Below are 12,500 nucleotides of genomic sequence, written 5' to 3'. Positions count from 1 at the left end.
GGCTCTTAAACCCATTCCTGGATCTCATCGATGATGTCAATTAAAATAATACCTTTTAAGCTTTAAGAGCTTTCAGTCTTCTGCATTCTGTGCTAATGTGTCCAAACTCCATTTGAATGTAAAAAGAAGGATTTTTTTATCGTGACCTTTTTTTCAGATCACTGCCTAGCAGGCGTTTAGCAGTCTAAACAAACAATTTATCCAAGCTGCCCACACACAGTGTGCGATGCACTAAAACAAGGGCATTGTCTCCAAGATAACACCGATAGGCCAACGGCATTATCATCATCATTTACTGTGTATGATCACCAGGATTAAAAGGCATATACTGTCATTTGCAAGCCTGATTCGACAATGTTATTGATCCAGAGACCATGGCAACGTGTCTACCTTGACAACCTGTGACAGGTTTGCAGCTCTCTTTACCTTGTTCCCTGGAGCTGTCGTCGGAAACAGAACCACCCATACAGTGAGCAGAAAGCACGGCCCCAAGTCCATGGTGTGTTCAAAACCCAATGCTCTGTGAAGCAGCTTCCATTGGACCCGCTCCATACTGTGATCAAACTCTGCTTGTTCCACCCAAGAGATAAAGGAGGGGCTGAATAAATCCTTTAATGGGAGAATGATCCAGCCTGTTGTGGATTTCTCAGTGCTTAAACCGTTGCAATCAAATGGAGATACAATTATTTGCAAAAGGCAGAGGGGATTGTACAATGTAAAAGATGACTAGACTAGACACTCCTTTTTCTTATAATTTATCAGTGGCTAAAATCTGAGGACAGTCAAGTCACTTTGATTCAAAGCCATGCATGCACTATTCAGCTTCATCAAGTATCTCAGCTTTATGTTGAGTAATATATTAAAATTAGTGTTTACTTGAGTCATCTACACATGCCACGTCGCCTCAAAGATGACGCAAATGTGCATAAAAGCCTCGTCCAAGGAAGGCTGTTGGAGCAAATAATGGATAGTCTTTTACTAGTTTCACTGTGGCTAGTTACATCTCTTAAAGTATTTCTAGATAACCTCTGTGACACCTCTGGCAGTATAAAATGATGCATCTATAGGGGTTGTGAAAGTTTGCACATGATATTACTGATTATCGATTGACTATGGAAACACAGAGGGTTTTCCATGCCATGGATATGTTACATACTGAAACAAACTTCCAAGTGGTATTAATTGTTACATTTCTGTTAGGACATTCCCCACAACACTTCATTTAACCGCCGTGGGCACTCTGATAAAAAGGCTGGCTGGTTATCTGGTTAAGACCGCTTTATTTTTGCGGACTTAACTGTTTATTGCAGAATGTATTCAAATCATGGTCAGAAGCATTTCTTTATTGAATCTTTTTCAGGAATCTGCAGCTGCAGTGTAAGACACGTGAGACATCGCAATGCATTCATATCAATCACTCTTCCTTATGCCAGGTATTTGGAAAGTTTAAATATATAAAAATATACTTCAAAGAGTCTTCTGAATTATATACACCTACTGTATGGCTTAACCATAATGGCATGCAGGAAACTAAGACGAGCCTGAAGTTTCAACTACCTGAGTCACTTTCTCTACTCCTCATGCAGAGGACTGGGGACTTAAAGCTTATTTACATCTTTGCACAAAATGCTTGGAACAGTGGGGGGGGGGGGGGTCAATGAACGAATCTCTGGTAAATGCGCCTTGTTCCAGTGTAAAGCGTTGTCGTCCGCATCGCAAGGCTATGTACAGATTAGGAACATGCTAATATTCACAGTGTGAAGGCTGATATCGAGTGGATCGGGGCGGACTGAAGGATAAGGAAAGCTGAGAGCACGCCAGGGGGCTACAGTGCAGTGCATGTGAGCCAAACGCAGACTTCTCCATAAGCGTGGGCGATTCAGAATGCTTACAGCGGCAGAGTTGATTCCTTGGCTGTAGATCTTCATCGGGAACGGATTGTGATGTCTGGGGTGGATGTTCTGGACTGTATCAGTGCTCTGTTGCTACTATGCACAATATTCTTTGTATTCAAACACGCAGGCACACACACGTACGCACGCAGGTGCACACACACACACACACACACACACACACACACACACGCATGTACACACGCACACACGCACGCACACACTGGGAATCCTCCCTGAAAGGCCTCCTCGTGTCAGTTCTCTTTCTCTGTGTCTCTGTTTCTCTTCCTGCTCGACCAATCAACAACCATCTTCCCTTCCTGACTTCCAACGCTTCAAAAGCCATCAGCAGCCCCTTCATTCCAATCATCATCACCCGCGGAGGATAAAGACAGTGTTTCGCAGGAGGAAATACCACTGATTGTGCGCAGCGCTGCCAGGCAAGGCATCGTATCCCTCCCAAACACCTTTACCGCCCATTTAAGCATGGCCACGTGTTGGCGCTGAGATCAAGTACAGCCGTTGCATGCCGTTGAATCATGCTTTGCGTTAACAGAGCCGTGACTGCAGATACTCTGAGCGAGAGACCGGACGGCTCTGTGACGGAACCCAACGGACATCCTTCATCCATGCCAGGACACATGGCCCATCGCGAGAGCAAGACCTTTCGCATGAGAGAACTTCATTTGCCACTCTTTGAGCATCGTAGCCCGACGGCGCTCATCTCAGCAGTAGCCCCCCCGCGCGCTTCGTCATGTGACTGAACTGCGCCCGCAGCAGACAGACAGGCTGTCGTTTTAACTCTGCGGTCCCTCGCTTCCGTGCCCGATGTATCTGCCGTTAACCCTCCAGCGGTATATACTGTGAATACACTAATTTGACATGCCATCCATATTCGTGTTGCATTATGACGTCGGAGTTGTCATCGATACATTTATCGTGGTAAGAGGCTGTTTGCTAAAAGTGAAGTTTTTTTATTTTCTTTGTTTACGCTTTAAGTCAAACCTTTGAATGGCCTGAAATATGCTGTGAGCTGATAAGAGCCAAGGCTCTGCTCTTAGTAGGAGCTGATGGTTTTATTCTGCCTCTCTGCGGTTCTCCTTTCCATCTCTGGCAGCAGGAAATGACACTTTGAAAGCCGAATTGTGAATTTATCTCCTCCCACACACACGCACGCATGCACGCACGCCGACCGCACACAGACTCACGCACGCACGCACGCCGTCCGCACACTCACACACTCGCACACAACAGTCACCACGAAAAATCCATGCAGAGTTCAAACCCCTCTCCATCCGAGACCTGAGGCTACACCTTTCACTAGCATCAAGAGGAGTGGGCGGCACACTGTTGAATGGAAGGACTACAAGTATGGTGCAAATAATGCATGAAGAGAAACGCAATGCATAGTTTAATATGTGCTATATCCTCAGGCAATTACATCCCTCCTAAAGCGCCGGCTGTCTCTTCGTGTACATTCGAATAAAGTGTAGAAACCTCGTGGTTTAAGCGGCGTATCCAAGCGGGAGCCTGTCTCCTCCCTGCTCCCCAGTCCTCTCGTCTATGTGTTCTACTCTGAACTGAAGGGACGTACGGGTGGAGCGCTTCTTCAAGTAAAAAGGATGACCGTCATTCTCACATCATCCTCGTCCCAATCATCATCATTATCGTCATCATCATCATCATCATCATCATCATCATCATCATCATCATCATCATCATCGCCGTCGGGACCAACGGCGGTCCAATCCAACCCATAAATGACCCCAAAGAAACCATGCAGATCATGCGTATCAAGAGCAACCTATTTTCAAACGTCTCTGCGTCGATAAGATCCACGGTACGGCTCGAGTCGTACCCTTCACTCTCTCCGTGTCCCCGGAGAACACCTGTCCCGAGTCTCCCCCCCCCCTCCCACTTCCTCCGCGACTACCTGGAGTTGCTCGTCTCTGCCAGCCTGTTGTTCATGATGCCCAGCGCCCCCACCCCTCCGGAGAACCCGTTGTGCCGGGAGCTCCCGCACACTGTCCGGGGGTACCCGTTGGCCGACTCGGAGAGCTGTTTCTGCATGAGCGCCAGCGACACCTTGTTGGACGCCGTCAGGTCCTTCATGGAGATCATCTCCCCCGAAAGCCTTCTCCCCTCGGTGTCGCTGTCGCACGGCCCCTCCGGGTCGGGCGCCTTGGCGAACTGGCCCTTGCGGCTGCGCGACCCGGGGCGGATGGCGTTGCGTCGGCCCAGCAGGGCGTTGGCCTTGCCGCAGCGCTGGCAGAACAGGCACGCCATCTTCTCCAGCATCCAGTTGAGCACCTGCTTGATGACGATGGAGATGACGTTGAACAGCGAGTAGATGCAGCACACGCCCATCAGCATGAACAGGAAGTTGGCCAGGCGGTACACGCTCTGGTACTCGTAGGCCGCGCCCTGGCTGCTGACAAAGTCCCCGAAGCCGATGGTGCTGAAGGTGACGAAGCAGAAGTAGAGCGAGTCCAGGTAGCCCCAGCCCTCCACGGGGGTGTACATGGCGGAGGCGCAGCAGGAGATGGTGATGGCGGACAGGGCCAGGATCAGCATGACGTGGTACACCGAGGGCTTCCAGCCCGGGAAGGAGTAGGCGGAGAAGTCGTGACGGATGCCGGGCGGGAGGATGCCGCTGTTTCGGATGCGTCGCTCCCGCACGGCCTTCATGACCACGGCCAGCAGCGTGATGATGCGCTCCAGGAAGAGGTTGAAGAACAGGATGGTGGCGGCGCAGCCCAGCAGCCCGTAGAAGATCAGGAACACCTTACCGGCGATGGTCACCGGCGTGGTCATCCCGAAGCCTGGAGAGAGAGTGGCAGAGGGAGAGGGAGGGAGAGGGAGAGAGAGAGAGAGAGAGAGAGAGAGAGGGGGGTGAGAGGGAGAGAAAGGGAGAGAGGGAGGGAGAGAGGGAGAGAGAGGGAGAGGGGGAAGAGAGAGAGAGAGGAGAGAGAGTGGGAGAGGGAGAGGGAGGGAGAGGGGAGAGAGAGAGAGCGGAGAGAGAGGGAGAGAGAGGGAGAGAGAGAGGCAGAGAGGGAGGGAGAGAGGGGGAGGGAGAGGGGGGAGAGAGGGGGAGGGAGAGGAGGGAGAGAGAGGGAGAGAGATAGAGTGGGACAGGGAGAGGGAGGGAGAGAGAGGGAGAGAGAGGGAGAGAGAGGGAGAGAGAGGGAGAGAGAGAGTGGCAGAGGGAGAGGGAGGGAGAGAGAGAGAGAGAGAGAGTGGGAGAGGGAGAGAGAGAGGAAGAGAGAGAGAGAAGAGGGGGAAGAGAGAGAATAGTTGAGAGAGATGGGGAGGGAAAGAGGATGAAAGAAGAAAAAGGGAGACGGAGAGGAAAGGAGAGGGAAACGTGAGGACAATATTCTACATGTTTCTCTGATAGCGCGTTATCTCTCCTGCCTGTCTGTCTGTTATTGATCGGTTAGCTTGTCCTAACAGATAGCTGTTAACAGAGAACAAAAGGGTGAAACACAGCGAGAGAGGGGCGCGGGGGGGGGCGTCATCAGGACAGGAGCCTGACAGACAACTCTTCCCCAAGAATAATGTATGGGAATAACTGGAACCTGTTGGGAATCCCATCCGCATAGCAGTATGTTTCTGCTCTGGCGTTTATGCAGCATTCTGTAGAGTAAGTCTCACTGATTATCTTGCTCAGTGTTGAATCTGGCAGGCCCTCTGTTATCTAATAAAGATCTGCCTCTTTGCATTCTGGATATAATGATTCACAATGTATTGCTGGATGGAAAATGCCCGGGTAGTTGTTTGTTTTGTCGACACTCTTGATAGAATGGGACAAAATAATTATTTTAGTGTTTGGTTGTTGTTGCGCGCAAATACTGTCTGTCTCGATCACAGCAGATGTTGGCTGACACTGGGTGTTATGCAATTCAAATAGCACTTAACACACAACGTTTCGGTGTAGATACGGAACACTCAATCACAAACCGAAAACATTAACATAGCCCTTTAAGTAGCGTTCATAACGACATAAAACATATTTGTAATTTGAAGTAACATTCACGCACAAACACACTTACACACACACACAGACACAGCGCAGCACACCTGAAACGTGTCAAGGTGATGTTTTTTTTTCACTCTATGTTCTGTCCTCTATGTGACAGTCGGCCAAGCCTGCTATAACAACCTCTTCCGTGTGTTGTAGTAAATTACGTCAATTTCTAGACAACACAACCTCTGCCGTGAGAGAATTGTCTTCTTTGACCTTTTACCTGAAACGGAGGAAAAACAACTTTCCATTGAGTGTCCTGTCTGCCGGGGTCTCTGCGTCGAGAGCTGATGGAAATGGACCGGTTTCAGTTGTACCGGGTCCACAGACCTCTACTGGGTCCCCATGCAGACAAAGTGCAACCGAAATCACAAAGGCAACGTGATGATCCCGAATAGGACTCCCCCCGAGAGATCCAGCCCCTGAAGAATCGAAGAAGACCAAACCCTGGCATTGCTGTACCCTGTAAATCAAGGGAGGTTGCCCCCCAGTCACCCCCATATCCACCCTCCTACCCGGCACATCACCATGGCAGGTCGTATCTCAGCTCCTTCCAACATTGCGAGTTCTGCTTACCGTTTCTGACAACGCAGCCTTTCATGCACTCAGTCCCGACCGAGGCCGTGACAATTGATGGACAACGCGGGGAGGGTGGGGTTGTGTGTGCGTGTGTGAGTGTGTGTGGGTGTGTGTGTGTGTGTGTGTGTGTGTGTGTGGGGGGGGGGGGGGTGATTTATTCTGTTAAAGCGGATGCCCGGTGGATGTTGTAACACTTTGTTATCGGCCCGGGAGAGAGAACTCAGCACAATGCAGCCAAAAATAGGAGACGGCCTCGCTCTGTGTTGTTCAGTGTTAACACCGCCTCCCCCCGCCAACCCCTGCTCCCAAACAAACAAACAAACAAACAAACAAACAAACAAACAAACAAACGTATCAGCTAATTGATCTGTTGCAGTGAGGGACCAGATGAGGTCTCCAGCGTGTGCGGCGCCACGGCCATGTTCTTCCTCGCTCGTTACCAGACGACGAATTACCTACGAGAGGAGAAGGACGCATCGATCGGGTGTAGCGTTTCCAAGTCATTACGGCCGAAACTACGGTGTCAAACCGCATTAGCGGGACAAACAGGCAACGGTAATGGCGGAGACGACGACTTCGCACTCGCCAATGGAGGGACGCCTTGTTGGTCTATATATATACACAAGGAACGAAACAAAGTGAGTTCAGTGAGTTCACTGGAGCGTGGGGCCCGCAAATTGCGAGGTAATTAAGGGGTGATCAGACGTCGGAGTTAGCGGTCCGAGTCGAATAGCCTCATTTCGGGCATGCTGAAAGACCCTTTGATAATACCCCCCATCCCCCATTTGTGCTCTGGCGGAGGGGGAAAGTCGTTTGGTTTCCACTGAACTTGATCCGGCAGGATGTCATGTGCACCAAATGCAATTTGGTCGGAGCTGTGGGGGAATTCGTATTCATTAATATCGAATGAGGAGCATGCGACTCGACGCAGGGATAACATTGCCCAGTGCCTAAGTGATGATCGTATACGTGATCATCGAGGAGATATCGGAGCAGAAGGGAAGTAATTGGAAACAGGGCCATTATCATCAATTAATTACCGCTTGACAGCTGCAAGTCAAGTAGGACCCTTAGGTCATAATCACACTAAGTGAAAAATAGAGAAGGGATTTCCCTTTAATTTAGATCTCTCTATAGAGAGAGTGAGAGAGAGAGACAGAGAGACAAAGAGAGAGAGTAGGAGGGGGGAAGAGAAAGAGACAGATTGAAAGAGAGAGAAACAATGTAAATATAGAGAGAGGGGAAGAGGGCGAGAGTAAGACAGAGAGATGGTAAGTTTGAGAGACTGAAAAAGAGTAAAGGTGGAGGGTGAAAAAGATAAAGAGGGAATTGGAGAGAGTGAGAGAGAGGGCGAATGCAAGAGAGAGACCATATATATATATAAAGGTGCTAGTTACAATCTGATAAATTAGCGATTGAAGGGGGAGCACGAGCTAGAAAGAGTGTCAACTCTCTTCATTTACCAACGGACCTTAAAGGCCAGGAGAGTCTCTCCCTTTGTCTTCATTAAAATCGTCACCCCTGTGTAGAACGTGCTGTCTGCTGTCCAATTAAATGGGAGTAAAACCATATACACCCTTACTTCTACGTTTCGTTAGACCTTACAGCAGAAGGATAAAGGTTGATTCCCTTGAAGCGCTGGTATTGGCTGAATAGTGCCCTGGCAATTGTATTGATCCATTCTTAGTATACAAAAGCAGTTCTGAAGTAACGCACTTCTAGCCCGAGGTAGAGAAAGCCGAAGTATATGATAGTAATGATACTTTGCACTTTTAGAACCAATCAATAAGAATGCCTGTCCAGCTCACATAATTGTACGATAATGAAGGTGCATTAGGCGTGTATTAAACATATCCTAGTGTGTGCCAACCAAGTGGCTCACAGCCATTTTTGCGGGCCGTGAGAAGGTCACTGTATTATGTACCCTCGTCGTCAATGACAATCTCAAACGAACCATATGGTGATATAGAGAGAGGGGAAGAGAGAGAGAGAGAGAGAGAGAGAGTAAGACAGAGAGATGGTAAGTTTGAGACGATTAAGACGATTGTTTGGTTGGTCTAAAACAAACCATACAATGTAAAACGATCTGTATGAACCTAAACCTGCCGTCCAAACCTCCTGCCGGGTGGGTGGGTGGGGGGGTGTGGGAACAGACAGGCCCAGCCTCCGGAGCACGAGGGTGGCTCTCGAGACTCCGAGACGGCTCTGATGGCTCTGTTGTGTTTCCTGTTGGTTTCTGTGACAACCAGGGAAAACATGAGTCACAGGACCCTCCGGGGCCACGGAGACGCCACAGGGCTGGGGGGGTGGGGTGGGACGACTGCACCAGCACCACCAACACCACCGGCACCATCTGCTGTGGTGCCGCGTCACTGGCCAACAACGGCCATCGTAAGAACAATGGTGGCTGTGTGGAAGACCGTGAACTGAGCGTAATGATGATGTAGACGTAGATGCACACATCATAGATTGATACCATATCATAGCAATAGCAAGTTAAGCATTTGATTGAGTGTCTCGAGATTGCAGATATTGAATGATTACTAATTAAGTTTTTAAATCGATGCACACTAACCTACACATTATGGAAAGGCAGTATTAATGTGCAAGAGATTAGCTCTTTGATTAGAATTAAATGCTATGTCGATTATGAATATAAGCTTAAATGGGTCCTATAAACCCTGTCACTTCTGAAATAAGTAATATATACATAAATCATAATTTGACAATAAATCAGCCTCATGCATGAATAACTCAAGGGAAAAGGTTGAATGTTACTTTTATGTATTGCAAATCAATGAACTATTGATGATGATTAAGGCAATGTGCCCTGCTTGTTTCTTATGAAGCAAAGTATAAATAGAAAACCTAAAATAGCCCCTTTTGGATTCTTACAATGTTATATTATTCCTCCATAGCTAATCACATTCTCATTGATTTTATTGAGTTGCTCTGTGTGATTAATTCTGCTGGCAAGGAGATATAGAAACCAATAGAAGACGATTAAGGCACTTATATCATCTGTATTGATTCATTGGCAAGAAAGTGCGCCCTGTTGCTTTGGATTTCAGCTAATAGATAATTGTTTCTGAATTTGTCTTTCTTTTTCCTCTACAGTGCCCCGATCGATCACTGCAAAGAGACACAGAAAGCTGAACCCGGTGAGGGCGACATTATAGGCCCTGCGTATACCTTGGCTGAGTGTTACCTTTTTATAATGCAAATGGTACAGTCCCCTTACCTTATGCAATCCATTGGCTCTCTCCACTAACCGGCCACCTCAAGGCCGTGCCCTTGGCCCGCTATTATCTTCGGCGCTGTATGTAATGTCAATATTTGAATAAAAGCTTAGCTCTGCCGAGCCTTCTTCTATTATGGCAGAAGGCAAACACACCTGCGCCGACGAAGCGCTGCGCAGCCTTGACTGTGGCACTCAGGCCATTATGAGAGACCTCCACGCTCTCCCTGCACACATATCATTAGCCAGCCTGAAGCTTGCCCGTCTGCTCTTCTGCCCCACCAATCATCCGCTGGAAATTGTTCCGAGACGCGCCGCGTACGGGAGATATTCCGATTTAATGCCATGTTGTAAAAAACTACAGCAGGGGGGATTATAGGTGTCTGCTGCTTTAGATTGAGCTGATGGCAGTTCTGACATAAAGAGCAGTGTTGTGGGCAAAGCTCGGTGGGTGCTTCTTTGGCAGTCTTGGGGATTATATACACAGTGTTGTAGACCTTCAAGATGATACGCTCCGCCAGTGTGTTAGTACAATATAGCACGGAGGAGTGACAACACTGCATGATTTCACTGCATGAGATTACTCATTAAGGTTAAGATGTTCCAAATCATTGGTAACCTGAAGTTGCTTTAACAGGCGGTTACTAAATGGATGTTAAGACTAGGATTCCGAGACAGCCCCAACTTGTAGAATTATTATTCTCTCAGTAAAGCTGTTAAAGAGGCTTTTCTCTGCTCTTTTCTCGAAATGAAAGGAAATCCAAGTGATAAACATTAATGGATTCTGCTAATGAACAAGCTATTTGAGCGCTACAAAGTACATGCGGAACTGTGATTCGCACTATGGTTTAGGTCTGAATGCCGTCTTCATTGTTTATTTGGGGGTTCTAATTGCTCTTTAACCTGTTCAAAGGGATGTTTTAATAGGCAGAGGGCACTGATTAGGGAATATGTCACAGACTCAAATACAAAGTCTGCCCGCCGGATGTTTAAGATAAGAGCGTTCTCTTATGGACGTGTTTAAACAGTGGCACCCGTTTATTAACGTGTCTAGCTATGGGCTCTATAAAAACCCTGCCAGCGCAGGGTGGAAAAACAAAGCTTGGCCCGAACACAAAGCCTGACAATGGAGATGAAAGTGTCAAAACGACATTCAAACGTCCGTGGTTTTAATATATTATTAGCCTCATAGCATAATTGCCTAAGTTATACTTTGGCCATATTTTGATATCTAACCTAACTCTACTCTCCTAACGCTTCTGATTCCCTGTGCCTCATTGTCCATATCCAAAGCCAATCAGAGTGCTTTTTACATTCCATAATAACTCTCTACCTAAGTCATCTATCTGACTTAAAATACTTTTGACGCTAAGTACCGGATGAACTTTAAAATATGACTTTGTCAATTATGCTATGAGGCTAATGATATGTAACGCCCACGGTCTAGTTACATTGATGTCTGGAGCCTTGATGTCTGCTCTGTATCGATGTTATGCAACACTGTTTACCTCCACCTTGACTGCTGTCTGGGGCTGCACCAAGCACGGCTAGTCTACTGCATGCTTCAACCTACAGGGGATTTCAACCCTTGTGCCTGCATGCGCATATTCATGTATAAAGGTGGTCAAAGATCATTGTACAATAGATATAACCCAGGAGTATTTGGTCCGGGTTATATGATTGCCGCAAAGCGAAAATGTTGTTGAATTAAGAATTCAAAGTTTTAGAAGACATAAATATAATTGAACAATACATTAGCCACATGCATGAATAACTGATGACCACGTTGAGTGTTATTTTGATGTATGACTCTGGACGCGCTGGGTGACTCTGGCCTTAATGTTGATCGTCTAAGGTTGTATCCTACTTTTCTGGGTCTCTGCTGTTTCTCTTTCAAAGGATTTGCAATCGAAGTAGAATTTGCATCTTGCCAGATTATTTATTCATGAATTCCAGTTGTTATTTATTCATGCACTCAAATGCGTTGTTTACAAGTGTGGGAAAGAATAATTGAAGTCGTTCAGCAACTGTTGGATCAGCCAGTCCACTGCGATTCACATTTAAGGTTTATTGATGATGTTAATATCCATACTTTTAAAAAATATATAGAAATAACATAATGGGAGGGGAAGAGAATATTTTGTGTTTCATTATGTCTCTCCGTATACCTAGCAAAAATAATAAACAACCTTTAAAATAAAAGCTAAAAAACACATACATATATAATGGCATGATGCATCCATCCATCCATAATCCATCCATCCATCATCCATCCATTCCTTGATTCATCCATCCATCGATCCATCCGTCAATTAATCAATCAATCCATCTATCCGTCCATCCATCCATCAATCCATGCCTGCCTGTGCAACCCTGTATCTTCCTATCGTGGGCTGCAGGCTGCAATGTGGCGGTCCCTGCATTGGGGCACAGCTCCACTGCACGGTCCCGCAGTCTACGCCCTCACCAACCGTCTGAGCCTAGGGGAAATGCTTTGCTCTCCCATTTGCCAACGTGTCAGCTTTCTGAAAGTAGGCTCAATATGAAAGCCCCTCAGCCCAAACGTTTCAACCCACAAGAACAAAATTCCCACGAAAGGAAACAGAAATAGAATCCAGCTCAATGTCTGCAACACTGCTTTCATATGGGATTTACCGCCATTCCCCATTCCCTTAGACCGAAAGGAAACATTTTCTCTACTCAGCGGTGGGCAGTCACAGCCCTAACACTGTAAAGAGAATAGATTTGCACACACAAACACAGACAC

General features: G+C 47.2%; 1 protein-coding gene across 1 annotated transcript in view; it reads right to left on the bottom strand.

The window, feature by feature from the left end:
* Nucleotides 1-3,821: 3,821 nt before the first annotated feature.
* Nucleotides 3,822-12,500, bottom strand: part of kcnk12 (potassium channel, subfamily K, member 12) — a gene marked incomplete at both ends in the record, with an annotated part of 15,274 nt that continues 6,595 nt past the window's right edge. Inside the window, one exon of the mRNA XM_079759096.1 lies at nucleotides 3,822-4,714. Within this exon, the coding sequence (XP_079615222.1) occupies nucleotides 3,822-4,714 (893 nt within the window). The remainder of the gene's footprint in view (nucleotides 4,715-12,500) is intronic.

This window comes from Pollachius pollachius, assembly GCF_949987615.1.
Source record: "Pollachius pollachius genome assembly, chromosome: 2".
Taxonomy (NCBI): domain Eukaryota; kingdom Metazoa; phylum Chordata; class Actinopteri; order Gadiformes; family Gadidae; genus Pollachius; species Pollachius pollachius.
Note: the sequence above shows the minus strand (reverse complement) of the source record. Positions and strands in the feature narration are given on the sequence as shown.